The sequence below is a fragment of the Taeniopygia guttata genome, chromosome 35, assembly GCF_048771995.1.
Source record: "Taeniopygia guttata chromosome 35, bTaeGut7.mat, whole genome shotgun sequence".
In the NCBI taxonomy this organism is placed as follows: domain Eukaryota; kingdom Metazoa; phylum Chordata; class Aves; order Passeriformes; family Estrildidae; genus Taeniopygia; species Taeniopygia guttata.
In genome coordinates this window covers 1,555,713-1,580,000 of record NC_133060.1, presented here as the reverse complement: position 1 = coordinate 1,580,000, position 24,288 = coordinate 1,555,713, and the positions used below count along the sequence as shown (strand labels likewise).

At 43.4% G+C, this 24,288-nt stretch overlaps 1 protein-coding gene, 1 long non-coding RNA gene and 5 other non-coding genes across 7 annotated transcripts; 5 read left to right on the top strand and 2 right to left on the bottom strand.

Moving 5' to 3' along the window:
- Window positions 1-338: 338 nt before the first annotated feature.
- Window positions 339-410, top strand: TRNAE-CUC (transfer RNA glutamic acid (anticodon CUC)). The gene has a single exon. It is a non-coding gene; the product is annotated as a tRNA-Glu (tRNA).
- Window positions 411-1,309: 899 nt separating this feature from the next.
- On the top strand, window positions 1,310-1,382 carry TRNAK-CUU (transfer RNA lysine (anticodon CUU)). The gene has a single exon. It is a non-coding gene; the product is annotated as a tRNA-Lys (tRNA).
- A 1,023-nt stretch (window positions 1,383-2,405) lies between these two features.
- On the top strand, window positions 2,406-2,510 carry TRNAL-CAA (transfer RNA leucine (anticodon CAA)). Its single transcript has 2 exons — window positions 2,406-2,443; window positions 2,465-2,510. It is a non-coding gene; the product is annotated as a tRNA-Leu (tRNA).
- Window positions 2,511-3,434: 924 nt separating this feature from the next.
- On the bottom strand, window positions 3,435-3,506 carry TRNAE-CUC (transfer RNA glutamic acid (anticodon CUC)). The gene has a single exon. It is a non-coding gene; the product is annotated as a tRNA-Glu (tRNA).
- A 2,290-nt stretch (window positions 3,507-5,796) lies between these two features.
- TRNAV-CAC (transfer RNA valine (anticodon CAC)) lies at window positions 5,797-5,869 on the bottom strand. The gene has a single exon. It is a non-coding gene; the product is annotated as a tRNA-Val (tRNA).
- A 2,437-nt stretch (window positions 5,870-8,306) lies between these two features.
- On the top strand, window positions 8,307-21,739 carry TRIM41 (tripartite motif containing 41). The gene is made up of 6 exons (XM_072921070.1): window positions 8,307-9,379; window positions 10,451-10,546; window positions 12,303-12,533; window positions 19,118-19,140; window positions 19,294-19,421; window positions 21,167-21,739. The coding sequence occupies exons 1-6, from the start codon at window positions 8,486-8,488 to the stop codon at window positions 21,676-21,678; spliced, it is 1,884 nt and encodes a 627-aa protein (XP_072777171.1). The 5' UTR covers window positions 8,307-8,485; the 3' UTR covers window positions 21,679-21,739.
- Window positions 19,430-20,575, top strand: LOC140681386 (uncharacterized). The gene is made up of 3 exons (XR_012052555.1): window positions 19,430-19,615; window positions 19,674-19,739; window positions 20,466-20,575. It is a non-coding gene; the product is annotated as an uncharacterized lncRNA (long non-coding RNA).
- Window positions 21,740-24,288: the final 2,549 nt, after the last annotated feature.

The window sequence follows — 24,288 nt, the reverse complement described above, 5'->3', positions numbered from 1 at the left end:
TAAAAAGGGAATTTTTTGGGGGTAAAAGGGACATTTTTGGGGTAAAAAGGGGATTTTTCTGGGTAAAAAGGGAATTTTTGTGGGGCAAAAAGGGAATTTTTGGGGGGGTAAAAAGTGAATTTTTTTGGGGGTAAAAAGGGGTTTTTTGGTGGATTAAAAGTGAATTTTTGGGGGTAAAAAGGTTTTTTTTGGGGGATTAAAAGTGAATTTTTGGGGGGTAAAAAGGTAATTTTTAGATAAAAGGGGAATTTTTGGGGGTAAAAAGGTAATTTTTGGGGGATTTAACTCAAAATTTGCCATTTCGGTGGGGTTTGGGGAGGTAATTAACAATATTAACTTCCCTGGTGGTCTAGTGGTCAGGATTCGGCGCTCTCACCGCCGCGGCCCGGGTTCGATTCCCGGTCAGGGAAAATGGGAATTTTTGCTCCCAAAAAATCCCTTTTTTCCCCCAAAATCTCCCCAAAAATTGAACATTTCCGAACCCACAAAATATCCATTTTCTCCTTTTTTTTTGTGCCTCTCCCTTCCCCTCGCACCTGCCCCAGCTCCGTTTTTTATTGGGCGATAAAAGGAAATAATAATAATAATAATAATAATAATAATAATAATAATAATAATAATAATAATAATAATAATAATAATAATAATAATAATCCTTATTATTGTCATTATTGTTATTATTGTTATTATTGTTATTATTATGAGAGAAATTGAAGGAGGAATAATAATAATAATAATAATAAACCCTATTATTGTTGTTCTTATTGTTATTGTTATTATTATTATTATTATTAGATAAATTGAAGGAATAATAGTAATAAAAACAATAAAAATAATAAAAACTGAAGGAATAATAATAATGATGATAGTGATGGAAATTGAAGAAATAATAATAATAACAATAATAATAATAGAAATTGAAGGAATAATAATGATAATAATGATGATGGGGATGATGATGGAAATTGAAGGAATAATAATAATAATAATAATAATAATAATAATAATAATAATAATAATAATAATAATAATAATAATAATAATAACTAATAATAACTAATATTAACAATAATAATAATAATAATAACTAATATTAACAATAATAATAATAATAATAATAACTAATAATAACTAATATTAACAATAATAATTTTAGAAAAAGGGGGGATAAAAACACTTTTTAGGAGGGACCAACGCTTTGTTTTTTGCGATTACAACAAATTAAAATTTTTACAGTTCCGGATTCTGGAAAAATTGGGGATTTTTGGGTTGGAATTTGGGTTTTGGGGCAGTTTAAGTGAATTTCAGGGCCCGGCTAGCTCAGTCGGTAGAGCATGAGACTCTTAATCTCAGGGTCGTGGGTTCGAGCCCCACGTTGGGCGGGAAATTTTAATTTTTATTTATCCCCCCCCAAAAAAATGGTAATTTTTACCCCTTCTACCCCAAAAATGATACATTTCGGCCGTTATTTATTCGCCGTTTTTTGCCCCAAATTTGTGCCGTCAGGATGGACGAGTGGTCTAAGGCGCCAGACTCAAGGAGAAAAAAAATTAGAATAAAATTAGAATAAAATTGGAATAAAATTAGAATACAATCGGAGCAAAATCAGAATAAAATTAGAATAAAATCAGAATAAAATCAGAATAACATTTAAATAAAATTCAAAAAAAGCAGAAAAAATCAGAATAAAATCAGAATAAAATTGGAATAAAATTAGAATAAAATTAGAATGAAATTAGAATGAAATCAGAATAACATTTAAATAAAAAATAAAAATTCAGAATAAAATTAGAATAAAATTAGAATAAAATAAGAGTAAAATTAGACTATAATTAGAATAAAATTAGAATATAATAAGAATAAAATTCAAATAAAATTCAAATGAAATTCAAATAAAATTGGAATAAAATTGGAATTAAATTTGAATTAAATTAAAATAAAATTAGAGTAAAATTATAACAAAATTTTGCTTTTTAAAGTCCGGATTTGCCGGTTTTTGCCCCAAATTTGCGCCGTCAGGATGGCCGAGTGGTCTAAGGCGCCAGACTCAAGGAGGGAAAACTTAAAGTTAGAATAAAATTAGAATAAAATAGAATGAAATTAGGATAACATTTAAATAAAAAAAATTAAAAGAATCAGAATAAAATCAGAATAAAATCAGAATAAAATTAGAATAAAATTAGAATATAATTAGAATATTACTAGAATAAAATTCAAATAAAATTAGAATAAAAATGGAATAAAAATGGAATAAAATTGGAATAAAATTCAAATAAAATTAGAATAAAATTAGAATAAAATCAGAATAAAATTGGAATTAAATTAAAATAAAATTAGAGTAATATTATAACAAAATTTTGCTTTTTAAAGCCCCGATTTGCCCTTTTTTGCCCCAAATTGGCGCCGTCAGGATGGCCGAGTGGTCTAAGGCGCCAGACTCAAGAATTTCTACTTCCCGCGGGAATTCTGGTCTCCTGCTGGAGGCGTGGGTTCGAATCCCACTCCTGACACGGCCCTGCTTTTATTGGGGCAAAATTCCAAATAAATTAAATTTTATAATTCCCCTTTCCCCGTAAAATTCCAAATAAATGAAATTTTATAATTCCCCTTTCCCTGCTCAACTTTCCCTTTTTCAAATTATCGCTCCTTCATAAATTATTATTTCCTTTTTCAATTTTTAGTTCCTTTTTTTTATCATTATTCTCCTTTTCAAAGCGTCAATCGCCTTTTTAAATCTTATTTTTCCCTCTAAAAATACGATTTTTTTTCCAATTATTATTCCTCTCTTTCAATGTATTCATCCCATGATGATTTAATATAATATAATATAATATAATATAATATAATATAATATAATATAATATAATATAATATAATATAATATAATATAATATAATATAATATAATATAATATAATATAATATAATATAATATAATATAATATAATATAATATAATATAATATAATATAATATAATATAATATAATATAATATAATATAATATAATATAATATAATATAATATAATATAATATATTATACCAATATAATACAATATAATACAAATACTATAATAAATATAAATACTTTATAATAATATATATAATAATAAAAATAATAATATAATAAATATAATAAATATAAACATAAAGATAATAAATATAAATTTTTATTTAAATAAAAACTTATTTAAATTTTTTATTTAAATAAAAAAATTTTTATTTAAATAAAATATTAAATAAATTAAATATATAAATTATGAATAAATAAATAAATAAATAAATAAATAAATAATAAATTAATAAATTAATAAATAAAAATAAAAAATAAATAAATAAATAAATAAATAAATAAATAAATAATTTTTATTTAAATAAAAAATATTTATTTTTTATTTAAATAAAAATTAATTAATTTATGGAAAATATAAAATTATTCCCTGACCGGGAATCGAACCCGGGCCGCGGCGGTGAGAGCGCCGAATCCTGACCACTAGACCACCAGGGAGATAAATGGTGTAAATTATCACCCAATATACCACGGAAATAAATAAATTTAATTTTTTTTCTTTTTTGGAGGGGTTAAATCTGCTGGAAAAAAGGGATTTTCTGTGTTTTCCCCTTTTTTTCATATCCTGCAATCGATAAAATCTCTCCCAACCCTCCAACCAACGTTTCACCCACCCAAGTGCGGCTTCTCCTCGCAGAAATGACGGAAAAAAGGGAATTTTCCAACCAAAATGGGGTCAAGGGCACAGCCAGAAATGATGGGAAAAGGGGATTTAATGTCAATATTTATCTACCAAATTACGACCCAAATAAAAGAGTTTTGGGTTGAATTCTGGCCCAGATTGGGTCAAATTCTGCACAAATTGGGTCAGATTCTTCCAAAATTCTGGCCAAAGTTGGGTCAAATTCTGTCCAAAATTGGGTAAAATTCTGGCCAAAAATTCGGTCAAATTCTGGCCAAAATTGGGCCAAATTCTGCCCAAATTGGCCCAAATCTCTGCCCAAAATTCGGTCAAATTCTGCCCACATTGGCCCAAATCTCTGCCCCAAATTGGTTCAAATTCTGCCCCAAATTGGGTCAAATTCTGCCAAAATTCTGGCCAAAATTGGGCCAAATTCTGGCCAAAGCTGGGTCAAATTCTGCCCAAATTGGTTCAAAATCTTCCCAAATTCTGCTGGAAATTGGATCAAATTCTGCCCAAAATTGGGTCCAATTCTGCCCAAAATTGTGTCAAATTCCACCCAAAGTTGGGTCAAATGCTGCCCAAAATTGGGTCAAATTCTGCCCAAATTGGGTCAAATTCTTCCCAAATTCCGCCCAAAGTTGGGTCAAATTCTGCCCAAAATTGAGTCAAATTCTGCCCAAAATTGGGCCAAATTCTGCCCCAAATTTGGCCCAAAATTGGGTCAAATTCTGCCCCAAATTTGGTCAAATTCTGCCAAAATTCTGGCCAAAATTGGGCCAAATTCTGGCCAAAACTGGGTCAAATTCTGCCCAAATTGGGTCAAAATCTTCCCAAATTCTGCTGAAAATTGGATCAAATTCTGCCCAAATTGGGTCAAAATCATCCCAAATTCTGCTGAAAATTGGATCAAATTCTGCCCAAAATTGGGTCTAATTCTGCCCAAAATTGGGTCAAATTCTGCCAAAAATTGGGTCAAAATCTGCCCAAAATTGGATCAAATTCTGCCCAAAATTGGGTCAAATTCTGCCCAAATTGGGCCAAATTTCACCCAAAGTTGGGTCAAATGCCGCCCAAATTTGGTCAAATTCTGCCAAAATTCTGGCCAAAGTTGGGTCAAATTCTGGCCAAAATTGGGTCAAATTCTGCCCAAATTGGGTCAAATTCTTCCCAAATTCTGCTGAAAAATGGATCAAATTCTGCCCAAAATTGGGTCAAATTCTGCCCAAAATTGTGTCAAATTCCACCCAAAGTTGGGTCAAATGCTGCCCAAAATTAGGTTAAATTCTGCCCAAAATTGGGTCAAATTCTGCCAAAATTCTGCTAAAAATTGGGTCAAAATATGCCCAAAATTGGGGCAAATTCTGCCCAAAATTGGGCCAAAATTCTGCCAAAAATTGGGTCAAAATCTGCCCAAAATTGGGTCAAATTCTGCCCAAATTGGGTCAAAATCTTCCCAAATTCTGCCAAAAATTGGGTCAAATTCTGCCTAAAATTGGGTCAAATTCTGCCCAAATTGACAAAAATTTGGGAAATTGAGGATTTGGGTGGGTGGAAGCGGGAAATGGAGGATTTGGAGAAAACATGAGGGAAAAAATGGAAAAAATGTGGGGAAAGAGAAGAAAAAGGGCTCAGATGGGATGAAAATGTAAAAGTGAGGGGGGGAAAGGGGAAAAGGGAAGGAAAGGAGGAAAAAAGGAGGAAAAAAGGAGGAAAAAAGGAGGAAAAAAGGAGGAAAAAAGGAGGAAAAAAGGAGGAAAAAGGGAGGGAAAAGGAGGAAAAAAGGAGGAAAAAAGGAGGAAAAAATGAGGGAAAAAGGAGGAAAAAAGGAGGAAAAAAGGAGGAAAAGAGGAGGAAAAAAGGAGGAAAAAAGGAGGAAAAAAGGAGGAAAAAAGGAGGAAAAAGGAGGAAAAAGGGAGGAAAAAGGGAGGAAAAAGGGAGGAAAAAAGGAGGAAAAAAGGAGGAGAAAAGGAGGAAAAAAGGAGGAAAAAAAGGAGGAAAAAATGAGGAAAAAAGGAGGAAAAAAGGAGGAAAAAAGGAGGAAAAAAGGAGGAAAAAATGAGGAAAAAGGAGGAAAAAAGGAGGAAAAAAGGAGGAAAATTGGAGTGTTTCTGCCCGGTTTCGAACCGGGGACCTTTCGCGTGTGAGGCGAACGTGATAACCGCTACACTACAGAAACGCTGCGCGCGCTCCGCGCCACAGCGAGGGAAAAGCGCGGGAAAGGGAGGTTGGGAAAGCCCGGAACTGGAATAGGAACCGGACCGGGAATGGGACCGGGAATGGGACCGGGAATGGGACCGGGAATGGGACCGGGACCGGGAGTGGGACCGGGAATGCGACCGGGACGGGGACCAGGACTGGGACCGGGAGTGGGACCGGAACCGGGAGTGAGAGAGGGGCCAGGACCGGGAATGGGACCGGGACCGGCAATGGGACCGAGACCGGGAGTGGGACCGGGACCGGCAATGGGACCGGGAATGGGACTGGGACCGGGATTGGGACCGGGAATGGGACTGGGACCGGGAGTGGAACCGGGAAAGGGACCGGGATTGGGACCGGGACCGGGAATGGGACCGGGAATGGGACCGGGACCGGGACAGGGGCAGGGACTGGGACCGGGACCGGGACCGGGACCGGAACCGGGAGTGAGAGCGGGGCCAGGACCGGGAATGGGACCCGGACCCGGACCAGGACCAGGACCGGGACCGGGAACGGGACCGGGAATGGGGCTGGGACCGGGAGTGGGACCGGGAATGGGACCAGGAATGGGACCGGGACCGGGAGTGGGAGCGGGACCGGGACCGGGACCGAGACCCAGACCGGGAATGGGACCGGGACTGAGAGCGGGGCCAGGACCGGGAATGGGACCGGGACCGGGAGTTGGACCGAGAGTCGGAGTGGGACTCGGACCAGGACCGCGATCGTGATCGGGACCGGGACCGGGAGTTGGAGCGGGACCCGGACCAGGACCGGCACCAGGACCAGGACCAGGACCGGGAGTGAGACCGGGAGTGGGACCGGGACCGGGACCAGGACCGGAACCAGGAGTGGGACCGGGACCGGGAATGGGACCGGGAATGGGAATGGGACCGGGAATGGGACCGGGAATGGGACCGGGACCGGGACCGGGAATGGGACCGGGAATGGGACCGGAAATGGGACCGGGAGTGGGACCGGGAATGGGACCCAGACCGGGAGTGGGACCAGGAATGGGACCGGGAATGGGACCGGGACCGGGAGTGGGACCAGGAATGGGACCGTGAATGGGACCGGGAGTTGGAGCGGGACCCGGACCAGGACCCGGACCAGGACCAGGACCGGGAGTGAGACCGGGAGTGGTACCGGGACCGGGACCCGGACCGGGAATGGGACCGGGAGTGGGACCGGGACCGGGACCGGGACCGGGACCCGAACCAGGTCCAGAACCGGGACCGCGGGGCTCGGACCGCCCCGTTCCGCGCTGGGGGCGGAGTTTCCCACCAAAACCCCGCCCCTCATTAAGCCCCGCCCCTCCTTTAGCCCCGCCCCCAGTCCTCCAGCACCACCGAGTTGCGCGGGCGGTCACACCCCCCACCGGAAGTGACGCTCCCGTCTTTCTTCCGCGGTTGCTCGGCAACCGGAGCCACTCCCGGTCACGTGGCGCGCCGGAAGGCGGAAGTGCCGCGGCGTTTCCGGCCGTGGCGGAGCCGCCGCCAGGAGAGAACCGGGAGAGAACCGGGAGAGAACCGGGAGAGAGAGAACCGGGAGAGAACCGGGAGAGAACCGGGAGAGACCCGGGAGAGAACCGGAAGAGAACCGGGAGAGAACCGGGACAACCGGAAGAGCACCGGGATAACCGGACGGACACCGGGATAACCGGAAGAGCACCGGACGGACACTGGGATAACCGAACGGGGACCGGGATAACCGGACGGACACCGGGATAACCGGAAGAGAACCGGGAGAGAACCGGGATAACCGGACGGGCACCGGGATAACCGGACGAGCACCGGGATAACCGGACGGACACCGGGAGCAAGCACCGGGACAACCAGAGGAGCACCGGGACAACCGGAAGAGCACCGGGAGAGAACCGGGAGAACCGGGAGAGAACCGGAAGAGCACCGGACGGACACCGGGGACAACCGGGAAGTCACCGGCGGCTCCTCCGGTAAAAGAGCCCCGGGACACACCGGCGAGGCCTAAAAGGCACCGGCAAAGGGAGGGAGGAAGAGGAGGAGGAGGAGGAGGAGAAGGAGGAGAAGGAAGAGGAAGAAGAGGAGGAAAAGGAGGAGAAGGAGGAGGAAGAAAAGGAGGAGGAAGAAGAGGAGAAGGAGGAGGAAGAGGAAGAGGAGGAGGAAGAGGAAGAGGAGAAGAAGGAAGAGGAGGAAGAGAAGAAGGAAGAGGAGGAGGAGGAAAAGGAGGAGGAGGAGGAAGAAGAGAAGAAGGAAGAGGAGGAAGAGGAAGAAGAAGAGGAAGAGAAGGAAGAGGAGGAGGAAGAGGAGAAGGAGGAGGAAGAGGAAGAGGAGAAGGAGGAGGAGAAGGAAGAGGAGAAGGAGGAAGAGGAGAAGGAGGAAGAAGAGGAGAAGGAGGAGGAAGAAGAGGAGGAGGAAGAGGAGAAGGAGGAGGAGGAAGAGGAGGAGGAAAAGGAGGAGGAGGAAAAGGAGGAGGAGGAGGAAGAAGAGGAGAAAGAGGAGGAGGAAGAGGAAGAGGAAGAAGAGAAGGAGGAAGAAGAGGAAGAAGAAGAGGAGAAAGAGGAGGAAGAGGAGAAGGAGAAAGAGGAGGAGGAGGAGGAGGAGGAAGGCTCAGCCCCGCCATGGCGGCGCTGGGAGCCGCCGCCGCCGCCCGGCCGGACCCGGTGGAGACGCTGCAGGAGGAGGCCATCTGCGCCATCTGCCTGGATTATTTCGCCGACCCCGTGTCCATCGGCTGCGGCCACAACTTCTGCCGCGGGTGCATCTCACGCCTCTGGGCCCGCGAGGAGGAGGATGAAGATGAAGATGAAGATGAAGATGAAGATGATGAAGAGCTGGAGGAAGACGCGCTGGATGTAGAACAAGAAGATGATGAAGAACAAGATGGAGGCGGCGCGGTTGAGGATGAAGAGGAGGATGATGAGATGTGGGAGGAAGAGGAGGATGAGGAGGAAGGAGAACTGTGGGAAGAACCCGCTGAGGATGATGAGGATGATGAGGAGGAAGAAGAGGAAGAAGAAGAGGAAGAAGAACCATCAACATGGCGTGATGAGGACGACCTTTACTTCACCGACAACGACTACGAGGACGCGATGGAGGAAGACGTCGAGGAGGAAGAAGAGGAAGAGGAACAACACGAAGATGAAGATGATGGAGATGATGAAGATGATGATGATGAAGACCACCACCCAACCCCGCCCCTTTTCACCTGCCCGCAATGCCGCAAATCCTTCTTCCAACGCGACTTTCGGCCCAACCTCCAGTTGGCCAACATGGTGCAGATCATCCGCGAGCTGCACCCGCGCCCCGCGGGGGTCCCGGGGGGGGTCCCGGGGGTCTCCTCGGGGGTCTCGGGGGCTCCCGGGGGTCCCCCCGAGCTGTGCCCGGAGCATCAGGAGCCGCTGAAGCTCTTCTGCCAGGAGGAGCAGGCGGCGATCTGCGTGGTGTGCCGCGAGGCGCGGCAGCACCGCCGGCACAGCGTGCTGCCGCTGGACGAGGCCGTGCACGAGTGCAAGGTAAGGGGGGAAAGGGGGTTTAGGGGTTAAAGAGGGTTTTAGGGGGGTTTTAGGTGTTTTTAGATTTTTTAGATTTTTTTAGGATTTTTTGGATTTTTTTTAGATTTTTTTTAAGATTTTTTTGGAATTTTTTGAGAATTTTTTAGGGTTTTTTTTAGATTTTTTTAGAATTTTTAAGGGGTTTTTTAGGTTTTTTTTTAGATTTTTTAAATTTTTTTTTTAGGTTTTATTTTAAAAAAAATTTTAGATTTTTTTAGGATTTTTTTTAGAATTTTTTAGGGTTTTTTTAGGTTTTTAAAGATTTTTTTTTATTTTTTTTTAAGATTTTTTGAATTTTTGAGATTTTTTTTAAGGGGTTTTTTCAAGATTTTTTTAGATATTTGGATTTTTTTTTCGATTTTTTTTAGATTTTTTTAGGTGTTTAAAAGATTTTTTTTAAGAATTTTTTTAGATTTTTTTTAAGATTTTTTAGGATTTTTTTTTAGATTTTTTTAGATTTTTTTTAGGTTTTTAAAAGATTTTTTTTAGACTTTTTTAGATTTTTTTTAAGATTTTTTTGGAATTTTTGAGAATTTTTTAGGGTTTTGGGGGTTTTTTAAAGATTTTTTTAGATTTTTTTTTAGATTTTATTTAGATTTTTAAAAGGGTTTTTTTTAGATTTTTTAGGGTTTTTTCAGCAGTTTTTTTTTTTGTTTTTTTTTCTGAGGCTTCTATGGGCTTTTTGAGGGGTTTTTGTATGACTCAGAAGGGTTTTTTGGGGCAGTTTATGGGTTTTTAGGGCGGTTTATGGGTTTTTTCAGGCAGTTTATGGGTTTTTTGGGGTGGTTTATCCATTTTTTGTGGGGTTTTTGTTAGATTTTTGTGGGGGTTTTTTTGGGGGTTTTTGCAGGTTTTTTATGGGGGTTTTGTGGGGTTTTAGTGGGTTTTTTGGGGGTTTTTGCAGGTTTTTTATATGTTTTTTGTGGGGGTTTTTTTGGGTTTTTGCAGGTTTTTTTACCTTATTTGGGACTTTTGGTGTGGTTTTGCACAGAAATTGACAATTTTCCCTCTCCCAACGCCGATTTCCCCCAGAAGCAGCTGCAGAACCACCTGGAGCCGCTGCGGGAGCAGCTGGACGCCGTCCTGAAGCAAAAATCCAGCGAGGAGGAGAAAATCTCCGTGCTCAGGGTGAGAAAAATACACAATTTTTCACTTTTTTCACTTTTCGCCTTTAATTCCGCCAAAAACCGCCACTGCCAGGTCGCCAAAATCCCCTTTTTTCGCCCCAAAACGCAGACGGAGCGTAAAAAATCTCCCTCGATCCGAAGAAATCTCCAATTAATTTGTTGAAATTCGGTTGACACATTTTATTTTTACTTCCAGACTTCTAAAATCTCCTTTTTCCAGGAGGGAACTCTCAGGGAAATTCCGCCTAAAAAATCCCGAAAATTTCCTTTTTCTCCCCACTTTGCTCACCCCAATCATTTTACGGGCATGGATTTCTCTGATTTTTTTAAATTTTTTTTTATTTTATGGTTTTTTTATGCTTTTGTTTTTTAAGCTTATTTTTTTATATATATTTTGACTTTTTTGTGATTTTAAAATTTTTTATTTTATTTTTGAATTTTTTATTCTTCAGTTTTATTTTTCTTATGCCTCTTTTGATTTTTCATTTTTAAATTTTTTGATTTTTGATTTTTAAATATTTTTTTTTAATTTTCATGTTTTTCTGGGTTTTCTATTCTGTTTCTATTTCTGTTTCTGTTTCTATTTCTATTTCTATTTCTATTTCTATTTCTATTTCTATTTCTATTTCTATTTTTTTAAGTTTTCTTTTAATATTTAAAAATTTTTTGAAACCTTTTCCCTTTTTAAAATTTTTTTACATTTTTTTAATTTAAAAATTTTTTTATAATTTCTTAGTTTTTAATTATTTTTTTAATTTTAAAATTTTTTTAATTTTTAATTTTTTTCTAAATTTTTAAAACTTTTTAAAAGTTTTTATATTTTAAAATTTTTTATATTTTAAAATTTTTTTTAAGTTTTAAAATTTTAAAAAATATTTTTAATTTTTTAAATTTTTAATTTTTTTAATTTTTAAAATTTATTTTTAATTTATTTTAATTTTTAAAATTTTTTCAGATTTTTTAAATGTTAATTTTTTTTTTTAATTTTTCTAATTATTTTTAATTTTTAACATTTTAAAATTATTTTAAAATTTTTTATTTTAAATTTTTTAACATTTCTAATTTTTTAAATTAATTTATTTTAAAATTTTTTCACTTTTTAAATTTTTTTTTTAATTTTTATATTTTTTCTAAATTTAATTTCTTAATTTTAAAATTTTCCTTAATTTAATATTTTAATTTCTACATTTTTTTAATTTTTTAAATTTTTAAAATTATTTTAATTTTTCCTAGATTAATTTCCCCCTTTTTTCCCCCTTTTTCCCCGTGTCGCAGGACCAGCTGCATGCGGAGGCGCAGGACCTGGAGGACGCCGTCGCAGCGTTTTTATAATTTTTTTTAATTTAATTTTTTAATTTTAAATTTTTTTCATTTAATTTTTTAATTTCTATATTTTTTAATTTAATTTTTAAATTTTTCTAAATTTTTTTAATTTTTAATTTTTTAAAAATTTTTTTATTTTTTTCTAATTTTTTAAAATTTTTTAAATTTTTAAAAAATTTTTCCCTTTTTTTAATTTTAAAAACTTCCATTAAATTTTTAAAATTTTTTTTTTAATTTTTTCCCGTTTTTTAATTTTAAAAACTTCCATTAAATTTTTAAAATATTTTTTTAATTTTTTCCCTTTTTATAATTTTAAAAACTTCTATTAAATTCTTAAAATTTTTTTTAAATTTTATTCCTTTTTTTAATTTAAAAAATTCTATTAAATTAATTTTAAATTTCCCTAAATCCCTTTTTCCCCTCCCGCGTCGCAGGACCAGCTGCGGGCGGAGGCGCAGGACCTGGAGGACGCCGTGGCAGCGCTGCAGCGCTTCGTTGCGGCCGAGCGCGCGCTGCAGCTGCGGCGGCTGCGGGAGCGCCACGAGGCGCAGCTGGAGCTGCAGCGCCGCAACGTCGCCGCGCTGGAGCTGCACCGCAGCGCGCTGCAGCGCCGCATCGCCCAGGCCGAGGCTGCGGCGCGGCAGGACGGGCTGCAGATGCTCCGGGTGCGAAAAATGGGGGAAAAATGGGGTGAAAAATGGGGATTTTGGGTAAAAATGGGGTTTTGGGGTGAAAAATGGGGGATTTGGGGTCAGACAGGCAGGAGGGGCTGCAGCCCCTGGAGCTGCACAGGAGCGCGCTGCAGCGCCGCATCGCCCAGGCCGAGGCTGCGGCGCGGCAGGACGGGCTGCAGATGCTCCGGGTGAGGGGAAATTGGGGGAAAAATGGGGGATTTTGGTAAAAATTGGGGATTTTGGGGATTTAGGGGGGGAAATGGGGGATTTGGGGCGAAAAATGGGGGATTTGGGGTCAGACAGGCAGGAGGGGCTGCAGATGCTGAAGGTGGGGAAAAAATGGGGGATTTTGGGGCAAAAATGGGGATTTTGGGGATTTAGGGGGGGAAAATGGGGGATTTGGGGGGAAATTGGGATTTTGGGGGGAAAATGGGGGATTTGGGGGTTTGGGAGATTGGGAAATGGGGGTGGGAAATTGGGGGAATTGGGGTTTGGGGATGGAAAGTGGGATTTGGGGAATGGGAAACTGGGATTTGGGGTGGGAAGATGGGATTTGGGGTGAAAAACTGGGATTTGGGGTGAAAAACTGGGATTTGGGGTGAAAAACTGGGATTTGGGGTGGGAAACTGGGATTTGGGGAGGGAAATTGGGGATTTAGGGGGAAAAATGGGGGATTTGGGGCGAAAAATGGGGAAATTGGGGTGGGACAGGCAGGACGGGCTGCAGATGCTCAGAGTGAGGGGAAATTAGGTTATTTTGGGGGAAAAATGGGGGATTTGGGTAAAAAATGGGGTTTTGGGGTGAAAAATGGGGAATTTGGGGTCAGACAGACAGGACGCGCTGCAGCGCCGCATCGCCGAGGCCGAGGCTGCGGCGCGGCAGGACGGGCTGCAGATGCTCAAAGTGAGGGGAAATTGGGGCATTTTGGGGTGAAAAATGGGGTTTTGGGGGAAAAATGGGGTTTTGGGGTGAAAAATGGGGAATTTGGGGAATTTAGGGGGGGAAAATTGGGTTTTGGGGGAAAAATGGGGTTTTGGGTAAAAAATGGGGTTTTGGGGTGAAAAATGGGGAAATTGGGGTGGGAAACTGGGATTTGGGGACTGAGAGATGGGGGAATTGGGATTTTGGGGGGAAAATGGGGGATTTGGGGTGAAAAATTGGGATTTGGGGTGGGAAACTGGGATTTGGGGAGTGGGAGATGGGGGAATTGGGATTTGAGGGGGAAAAATGGGGGATTTGGGGGAAAAATGGGGAATTTGGGGTCAGACAGGCAGGACGGGCTGCAGATGCTCAGGGTGAGGGGAAAATGGGGCATTTTGGGGAAAATTGGGATTTTGGGGGGAAAATGGGGTTTTGGGGTGAAAAATGGGGATTTGGGGGAAAAATGGGGGATTTGGGGTGAAAAATTGGGGAATTTGGGGTCAGACAGGCAGGAGGGGCTGCAGATGGTCAGGGTGTGAAAAATGGGGGATTTTGGGGTGAAAAATGGGGGATTTGGGGTCAGACAGGCAGGACGGGCTGCAGATGCTCAGGGTGGGGAAAAAATGGGGTTTTTTTGGGGAGAAAAATGGGGATTTTGGGGTAAAAGTGGGGGATTTGGGGTGAAAATGGGGATTTTGGGGTCAGACAGGCAGGACGGGCTGCAAATGCTCAGAGTGCGAAAAATGGGGGATTTTGGGGTGAAAATGGGGAATTTGGGGAAAAATGGGGTTTTGGGGTGAAAAATGGGGAATTTGGGGTAAAATGGGGGATTTTGGAGTGGGAAATTGGGGTTTGGGGTGGGAAATTGGGGATTTAGGGGGCAAAATGGGGGATTTGGGGTAAAAATGGGGGGTTTGGGGGGAAAGTGGGGGATTTGGGGGAAAAATTGGGGATTTTGGGGATGGGAGATGGGGAAATTGGGGTTTAGGGGTGGGAAACTGGGATTTGGGGTGAAAAACTGGGATTTGGGGTGGGAAATTGGAGATTTGGCAGGAAAGTGGGGTTTTGGGGGAAAAAATGGGGTTTTGGGGGAAAAATGGGGGATTTGGGGAGTGGGAGATGGGGAAATTAGGGTTTGAGGGGTGGGAAACTGGGATTTGGGGTGAAAAACTGGGATTTGGGGTGAAAAACTGGGATTTGGGGTGGGAAACTGGGATTTGGGGTGAAAAATTGGGATTCCAGGTGAGAAATTGGGATTTGGGGAGTGGGAGGTGGGGGAATTGGGATTTGGGGGGAAAAATGGGGGATTTGGGGTCAGACAGGCAGGACGGGCTGCAGATGCTGAGGGTGGGGAAAAAATGGGGTTATTTTGGGGTGAAAAATGGGGATTTGGGGGAAAAATGGGGTTTTGGGGTGAAAAACTGGGGAATTTGGGGTCAGACAGACAGGACGCGCTGCAGCGCCGCATCGCCCAGGCCGAGGCTGCGGCGCGGCAGGACGGGCTGCAGATGCTCCGGGTGCGAAAAAAATGGGGGATTTTGGGGTGAAAAATGGGGATTTAGGGTAAAAATGGGGTTTTGGGGTGAAAAATGGGGAATTTGGGGTAAAATGGGGGATTTTTGAGTGGGAAATTGGGGTTTGGGGTTGGAAATTGGGGGATTTGGGGAAAAAATGAGGATTTTGGGGGAAAATGGGGGATTTGGGGGTGGGAAACTGGGATTTGGGGTGAAAAATTGGGATTTGGGGTGGGAAATTGGGGATTTAGGGGGGAAAATGGGGGATTTGGGGGAAAAATGGCGGATTTGGGGTGTGGGACAGGCAGGATGGGCTGCAGATGCTGAGGGTGCGAAAAATGGGGGATTTTGGGGTTAAAAATGGGGGATTTGGGTAAAAAATGGGGGTTTTGGGTAAAAAATGGGGGATTTGGGGGAAAAATTGGGGGTTTTGGGGTGGGAAATTGGGGGAATTGGGGTTTGGGGGTGGGAAACTGGGATTTGGGGTGAAAAACTGGGATTTGGGGTGAAAAACTGGGATTTGGGGTGAAAAACTGGGATTTGCGGTGGGAAACTTGGATTTGGGGAGTGGGAGATGGGGAAATTGGGATTTGGGGGGAAAAATGGGGGATTTGCGGTCAGACAGACAGGACGGGCTGCAGATGCTGAGGGTGGGGAAAAAATGGGGAAAAAATGGGGTGAAAAATGGGGATTTAGGGTAAAAATGGGGTTTTGGGGTGAAAAATAGGGGAATTTGGGGTCAGACAGACAGGACGCGCTGCAGTGCTGCATCGCCGAGGCCGAGGCTGCGGCGCGGCAGGACGGGCTGCAGATGCTCAAAGTGAGGGGAAATTGGGGGAAAATTGGGGGAAAAATGGGGGATTTGGGGTGAAAATGGGGGATTTGGGGGGGAAAATGGGGGATTTGGGGGGGAAAATGGGGGATTTTGGGGATGGGAGATTGGGGGATTGGGATTTGGGAGTCTGGGAGATGGGGAAATTGGGCTTTGGGGTAGGAAGATGGGATTTGGGGTGAAAAACTGGGATTTGGGGGGAAAAATGGGATTTGGGGTGAAAAACTGGGATTTGGGGAGTGGGAGATGGCGAAACTGGGATTTGGGGGGAAAAATGGGGGATTTGGGGGGAAAAATGGGGGATTTGGGGAAAAAATGGGGTTTTGGGGTGAAAAATGGGGTTTTGGGGGAAAATGGGGGATTTGGGGTGAAAAATGGGGATTTTGGGGTGGGACAGGCAGGACAGGCTGCAGATGCTCCAGGTCAGGGGAAATTGGGTTATTTTGGGGGAAAAATGGGGGATTTTGGGGTCAGACAGGCAGGACGGGCTGCAGATGCTCCGGGTGGGGGGAAATTGGGGCATTTCGGGGGAAAAATGGGGTTTTGGGGTGAAAAATGGGGATTTTGGGGTCAGACAGACAGGACGCGCTGCAGCGCCGCATCGCCCAGGCCGAGGCTGCGGCGCGGCAGGACGGGCTGCAGATGCTCAGAGTGCGAAAAATGGGGGATTTTGGGGTGAAAAATGGGGATTTTGGGTAAAAATGGGGTTTTGGGGTGAAATGGGGAATTTGGGGGAAAAATTGGGGGTTTTGGGGTGAAAAATTGGGGGATTTGGGGTCGGACAGGCAGGACGGGCTGCAGATGCTCCGGGTGCGAAAAATGGGGGAAAAATGGGGGTTTTGGGGTGTGGGAAATTGGGATTTGGGGAAAAAATGGGGGATTTGGGGGATTTAGGGGGGGAAAATGGGGGTTTGGGGGGAAAATGGGGTTTTGGGGTGAAAAATGGGGATCTTGGGGGATTTAGGGGGTGAAAAATTGGGGAATTTGGGGTCAGACAGGCAGGACGGACTGCAGATGCTCCGGGTCAGGGGAAATTGGGTTATTTTGGGGTGAAAAATGGGGGATTTGGGGTAAAAAATGGGGTTTTGGGGTGAAAAATGGGGATTTTGGGGTCAGACAGACAGGACGCGCTGCAGCGCCGCATCGCCCAGGCCGAGGCTGCGGCACGGCAGGACGGGCTGCAGATGCTCAGAGTGAGGGGAAATTGGGGCATTTTGGGGGAAAAATGGGGGATTTGGGGAAAAATGGGGTTTTGGGGGGAAAATGGGGGATTTGGGGTGAAAAATGGGGGATTTGGGGTCTGGAAGATTGGGAAATTGGGGTTTGGAAGTCTGGGAGATGGGGAAATTGGGGTTTGGGGATGGGAAACTGGATTTGGGGTGGGAAGATGGGATTTGGGGGGAAAAATGGGGTTTTGGGGTGAAAATGGGGGATTTGGGGTCAGACAGGCAGGACAGGCTGCAGATGCTCCGGGTGAGGGGAAATTGGGTTATTTTGGGGGAAAAATGGGGATTTTGGGTAAAAATGGGGTTTTGGGGTGAAAAATGGGGAATTTGGGGTAAAATGGGGGATTTTGGAGTGGGAAATTGGGGTTTGGGGTGGGAAACTGGGATTTGGGGTGGGAAGATGGGATTTGGGGTGAAAAACTGGGATTTGGGGTGGGAAATTGGGGATTTAGGGGGAAAATGGGGGATTTGGGGTGAAAAATGGGGAATTTGGGGTCAGACAGGCAGGAGGGGCTGCAGATGCTCAAAGTGAGGGAAAATTGGGGCATTTTGGGGTGAAAATGGGGATTTTGGGGAAAAATGGGGTTTTGGGGTGAAAAATGGGGAATTTGGGGTCAGACAGGCAGGACGGGCTGCAGATGCTGAGGGTGGGGAAAATGGGGGATTTTGGGGGAAAAATGGGGGATTTGGGGGAAAAATTGGGGGTTTTGTGGAAAAATGGGGGATTTGGGGGTGGGAAATTGGGATTTGGGGTGGGAAACTGGGATTTGGGGTGGGAAACTGGGATTGGGGGAGTGGGAGATGGGGGAATTGGGATTTGGGGTGAAAAACTGGGATTTGGGTAGTGGGAAACTGGGATTTGGGGTCAGACAGGCAGGACGGGCTGCAGATGCTGAGGGTGGGAAAAAAATGGGGTTTTGGGGGAAAAATGGGGGATTTGAGGGAAAAATGGGGCTTTGGGGGAAAAATGGGGATTTTGGGGTAAAAATGGGGGATTTGGGGGATTTAGGGGGTGAAAAATGGGGGATTTGGGGTCAGACAGGCAGGACGGGCTGCAGATGCTCCGGGTGGGGGGAAATTGGGTTATTTTGGGGGAAAAATGGGGTTTTTGGGGTAAAAATGGGGTTTTGGGGTGAAAAATGGGGGATTTGGGGTCTGGGAGATTGGGGATTTAGGGGGAAAAATGGGGGATTTGGGGGAAAAAATGAGGATTTTGGGGGAAAATGGGGGATTTGGGGGTGGGAAATTGGGGATTTGGGGTGAAAAATTGGGATTTGGGGGAAAATGGGGGATTTGGGGGAAAAATGGGGGATTTGGGGGAAAAACGGGGGATTTGGGGGAAAAATGGGGGATTTGGGGGAAAAAAAGGGGATTTTAGGGGAAAAATGGGAGATTTGGGGGGGAAAAATGGGGGATTTGGGGGAAAAATGGGGGATTTGGTGGGAAAATGGGGGATTTGGGGGGAAAAATGGGGGATTTGGGGGAAAAATGGGGGATTTGGGGGAAAAATGGGGGATTTGGGGGGAAAAATGGGGGATTTGGGTGAAAAATTTGGGATTTGGGGGGAAAATGGGGGATTTGGGGGAAAAATGGGGGATTTTGGGGGAAAAAAGGGGGGATTTGGGGGGAAAATGGGGGATTTGGGGGAAAAATGGGGGATTTGGGGGAAAAATGGGGGATTTAGCGGGAAAAAATGAGGTTTTGGGGGAAAAATGGGGGATTTTGGGGGGAAAATTGGGGATTTGGGGGGAAATGGGGGATTTTGGGGGAAAAATGGGGGATTTGGTGGGAAAATGGGGGATTTGGGGGGAAAAATGGGGGATTTGGGGTGGGAGACGGGGATTTGGGGGGTGGGAAATGGGGAAATTGGGTTTGGGGGTGGAAAAAGTGGGATTTGGGGGGTCTGAGAGAGTTGAGGGATTTTGATTAAATTTAAAAGTTTTTAAATATTAAATTTTTTACCCTTTTTTTGGTTTTTTGTTGGGTTTTTTTTTGTTTTTTGTTTTTTTGTTTTTTGGGGTTTTTTTTGTTTCTTTTTTTTGTTTTTTTTCTCTTTTTTTTGGTTTTTTTTCCCCTTCTCAGGACATCAAAGGCACCTTCCTCAGGTCAGTGATTCCCTGTGGGAATTTCAAAAAAATGGAATTTTTGGGGGGTGATTTGGGATATTTGGGAGAGGAAAAAAGCCAGAAAAATGTGGCTGAAAATGGGAAAAATTCAGATTTTTCCCGGGTTTTTTGGGGGTTTTTTTCATTTTCCAGGTGTGAGAACATCAAATTCCAGGAGCCCGAAATGGTCCCGGTGGATTTGGGGAAAAAATTCCGGAATTGTTTCCTGCAGGACGCCGTGATGAGAAAAATGGAAAAAGTTTTCAGCAAAGTGCCCCAAGGTGGGGAAAAGGGGGAAATTTGGGGTTAAAAAAGGGAAAATTGGGGTTGAGGAGCGGAATCGAGGGGTGAAGAAGGAAAAATTTGTCGAAGGAATTGAAAATTTTGGGGTTTAAGGGTGGAAATTTGGGGTTGAAGGGGTGGAAATTGGGGTTGAAGGGATTGGAAATTGGGGGTTAAAGTTGGGGTTAAAAAGGTGGAAATTGGGGGTGAAAATTTGGGAGTTGAAGGAGTGGAAATTTGGGGTTAAAAAGGTGGAAATTGGGGGTGAAAGGGTGAAAATTTGGGAGTTGAAGGAGTGGAAATTTGGGGTTGAATAGGTAAAAATTTGACAATTTTGGGGTTAAAGGGATGGAAATTGGGGTTGAAGGGGTGAAAATTGGGGTTAAAGGGGTGGAAATTTGGGGTTAAAGTGGTAAAAATTTCGAAGTTCAAAGAGTGAAAATTTGGGGTTGAAGGGATGGAAAATTGGGGTTTAAAGGATTGAAAATTGGGTCTTAAAGTGGTGAAAATTTAATAGCTGAAGGAGTGGAAATTTGGGGTTGAAGAGGTAAAAATTTGTCAAATTCTGGTGTTAAAGGGGTGGAAAATTTGGGTTAAAGTGGTGAAAATTTCAAAGTTGAAGGAGTGGAAATTTGGGGTTAAAGGGGTGAAAATTTGGGTTAAAGGAATTGGAATTGAGGGTTGAAGAGATAAAAATTTGCCACATTTTGGCAATATTTTGGGGTTAAAGGGGTGGAAGTCGGGGATTGAAGGGATTGGAAATTTGGGTTAAAGTGGTGAAAATTTCAAAGTTGAAGGAGTGAAAATTTGGGGTTGAAGGGGTGAAAATTTGGGGTTGAAGGGGTGGAAATTGGGATTTAAGGGACTGAAAATTGGTGGTTAAAGTGGTGAAAATTTCAAAGTTGAAGGAGTGGAAATTTGGGGTTAAAGGGGTGGAAATTTGGGGTTAAAGTGGTAAAAATTTCCAAGTTCAAAGAGTGAAAATTTGGGGTTGAAGGGATTGGAAATTGGGGTTAAAGGGGAGGAAATTTTGGGTTGAATAGGTAAAAATTTGACAAAGGAGTGAAAATTTTGGGGTTAAAGGGTGGAAATTTGGGGTTAAAGTGGTAAAAATTTCAAAGTTCAAAGAGTGAAAATTTGGGGTTGAAGGGGTGGAAATTGGGGTTAAAGGGGTGGAAAATTTGGGTTAAAGGGGTGAAAATTTGGGAGTTGAAGGAGTGGAAATTTGGGGTTAAAGTGGTAAAAATTTCAAAGTTCAAAGAGTGAAGATTTGGGGTTGAAGGGCTGGAAATTTGGGGTTAAAGGGGTGGAAATTTGGGGTTAAAGTGGTGAAAATTTCGAAGTTCAAAGAGTGAAAATTTGGGGTTGAAGGGATGGAAATTGGGGCTTAAAGGGGTGGAAATTTGGGGTTAATGTGGTAAAAATTTCAAAGTTCAAAGACTGAAAATTTGGGGTTGAAGGGTTGGAAATTGGGGTTAAAGGGGTGGAAATTTGGGGTTAAAGAGGTGAAAATTTCGAAGTTCAAAGAGTGAAAATTTGGGGTTAAAGGATGGAAATTGGGGCTTAAAATGTTGAAAATTTCAAAGTTGAAAGAGTCAAAATTCGGATTTGAACGGTTTCGATCCAACCTTACCGAGCGCCCAACCCCTTTCCAAACCCCCCAAACCTCCCCACGACGCCGCAAAAACTCCAACTTTTCTCTTCCAACACCCAAAAATCCTTTTTATCACCCCAAAACCCACAGCCGACATCACCTTGGACCCCTCCACCGCCCACCCCCGGCTCATCCTCTCCCACGACCGCCGCAGCGTCCGGTTGTCGGAACGTCGCGCGGACGTTTCGCGGCGTTGCGACGGCGACCTCTGCGTGTTGGGAACGCCGGGATTCGGCGCCGGTCGGCATTATTGGGAGGTGGAAGTCGGCGGTCGGCGCGGTTGGGCGGTCGGCGCCGCCGGCGAGACGCGCCAACACCGGGACAAAACCGGCGCGGCGCCGCCGAAACGCGAGATTTGGGCGTTGGGCGCCAGCGGGAAGAAGTACCAAGCATTGACGGCGACGGAACAAACGGCGTTGGCGCCCGGCGAGGAACCGCGGCGCTTCGGCGTCTACCTGGACTACGAGCGCGGCCAACTGGGGTTCTACAACGCCGAGAGCATGAGCCACATCCACACCTTCCACATCCGCTGCCGCCAGCGCGTCTTCCCCTTCTTCCGCGTCCTGGCCAAGGGCACGCGCATCCGGATCTGCACGCGGTGAGGGCGGAGGCGCCGGAGGGTGGGAGCGTCTTCTCCTTCTTCTTGGTCTTCATCTTCGTCTTTGTCTTCTTCTTCTTCGTCTTTGTCTTCTTGGTCTTCTTCTTCTTCTTCTTCTTGGTCTTGGTCTTTGTCTTCTCCTTCTTCGTCTTCTTCTTCTTCTTCTTGGTCTTCGTCTTCTTCTTGGTCTTCTTCTTCTTCTTCTTCTTCGTCTTCTTCGTCTTCGTCTTCTTCTTCTTCTTCTTCTTGGTCTTCGTCTTGGTCTTCTTCTTCTTCGTCTTCTTCTTCTTCTTCTTGGTCTTCTTCTTCTTCTTCTTGGTCTTCTTCTTCTTCTTCTTCTTCTTCGTCTTCTTCTTCTTCTTGGTCTTGGTCTTGGTCTTCTTCTTCTTCTTCTTCTTCTTGGTCTTCGTCATCGTCATCGTTGTCGTCCCACTCGCGCTGTTGGCCCCACCGGTTTTGGAGCCGGTTTTGGGTTAAAATGGGGCAGGATCTGTCCAATTTTGGAGCCAGTTTTGGGTTAAAATGGGAGCCAGTTTTGGGTTAAAATGGGGCAAGATCCACATAATTTTGGAGCCAATTTTGGGTTAAAATGGGAGCCGGTTTTGGGCTGAAATGGAGCAGGATCCGCCCAATTTTGGGTTTGGAGCCGGTTTTGGGTTGAAATGGGGCAAAGTCTGTCCCTTCATGGCCGGATTTTGGTATAAATGGACCAGGAGCCGAATTTGGGTTAAATTGGGGCGAAATCCCATTCATGGCCGCCCTTCATGGCCGGATTTTGGTATAAATGGAGCAAGATCCGCCCAATTTTGGGTTTGGAGCTGGTTTTGGGTTGAAATGGGTCAAGATCCGCCCAATTTTGGAGCCGGTTTTGGGTTGAAATGGGGCAGGATCCGCCCAATTTTGGGTTAAAATGGGGCAGGACCTGCCCAATTTTGGGTTAAAATGGGGCAGGATCTGTCCAATTTTGGGTTTGGAGCCGGTTTTGGGTTGAAATGGGGCAGAATCCGCCAATTTTGGGTTAAAATGGGGCAGGATCTGTCCAATTTTGGAGCCGGTTTTGAGGTAAAAAGTTGCAAAATCTGCCCCATTTTGGAGCCAAATTTTGAGTTTAAAAGTTGCAAAATCTGCCCCATTTTGGAGCCAAATTTTGGGTTAAAAAGTTGCAAAATCTGCCCCATTTTGGAGCCGGTTTTGGGTTAAAATGAGGCAAAATCCGCCAATTTTGGGTTAAAATGGAGAAGGATCCGCCCATTTTTGGAGCCGGTTTTGGGTTAAAAAGTGGCAAAATCTGCACAATTTTGAGTTAAAAAGTTGCAAAATCTGCCCAATTTTGGAGCCAAATTTTGAGTTAAAAAGTTGCAAAATCCTCCCAAATTTGGAGCCAGTTTTGGGTTAAAATGAGGCAAAATCCGCCAATTTTGGGTTAAAATGGAGAAGGATCTGCCCAATTTTGGAGCCGTTTTTGGGTTAAAACGTTGCAAATTCTGCCCAATTTTGGGTTAAAATGTTGCAAAATCCGCCCAAATTTGGAGCCAAATTTTGAGTTAAAAAGTTGCAAAATCCGCCCAAATTTGGAGCCGGTTTTGGGTTAAAAAGTTGCAAAATCTGCCCAATTTTGGGTTAAAATGTTGCAAAATCCGCCCAATTTTGAAGCCGCTTTTGGGTTAAAATGTTGAAAAATCTGCCCAAGTTTGGGTCCGGTTTTGGGTTAAAAAGTGGCAGAATTTGCCCCTTTTGAGGTGAATTATTTGGATTTTTTTGGATGAATCCCCTTGGATCCGTTCCCTCCCTCCCCGCTTCAATTTTGGGCCCTTTTCGGGAATTTTTTTCTCCGTTTAGGACCAAAAATTTGAAAACTTTCCCAAAATCCGCATTTTTCAGTGCCTGGATTTTTTGGGATTCACCCTCCCCAAAATTCCCATTTTTCCCGTTTTTTTTGCTCCTTTCCTCACCATTTTTTGGGGGAAAATATTGAATTTTCCTCCCTCCCCTCTGGCACTTTATGGGGTTCCCGCCCCCCACTCCCAAAATTGGGAATATTTATTTTTTTCCCTCATTTTTCCCATTTTTCCCCTTTTTTTTCCCACCCCCCTCACGGTTTTCCCCTGAATTTTGGTGGATTTGGGAAATTTTGGCGTTTCCAGAGCTCGTTCGGGATATTTTTGGCTAAAAAAAACGGAGATTTAGTTTTTTGAAATGTCGATAATAAAATAAATTAAATAAAATTTATCCGAGTTTTCAATTTGATGGATCCTGGGAGAAAAAAAAAACAATTTTCAGGATGAATTTTGGGGTGAATCACCCCAAAATTGGGGTCGGGATGGGGGAAAAACCCAAAAATTTTTGGGCAGCACCAAAATGAAGAATGGGTCCAAAATAATCAAAAAACAGGAAAAACCACCAAAAAAAAAGAAAAAAAATCCCAAATTGATTTAAAAATTAAATTTTTGGGGGCCAAAGTGAAATTTCCATGTGGAAATTTTGTTAATTAATCCTCGTTAATTTTGTTAATTAATTAATTAAGGACCACCCGGAGCTGCGTGTCCAAAATAATCAGAAAACGGGAAAAACCACCAAAAAAAGAAAAAAAATCCCAAATTGATTTTAAAAAAAA

Bases quoted from the DNA above. Each gene is read 5' to 3' on its own strand.
- TRIM41 (XM_072921070.1), top strand. From the start codon at position 8,486: ATGGCGGCGCTGGGAGCCGCCGCCGCCGCCCGGCCGGACCCGGTGGAG. The intron at 19,141-19,293 runs GTCAGTGATTCC...TTCATTTTCCAG, and splicing joins ATCAAAGGCACCTTCCTCAG to GTGTGAGAACATCAAATTCC. The intron at 19,422-21,166 runs GTGGGGAAAAGG...CAAAACCCACAG, and splicing joins TTTCAGCAAAGTGCCCCAAG to CCGACATCACCTTGGACCCC.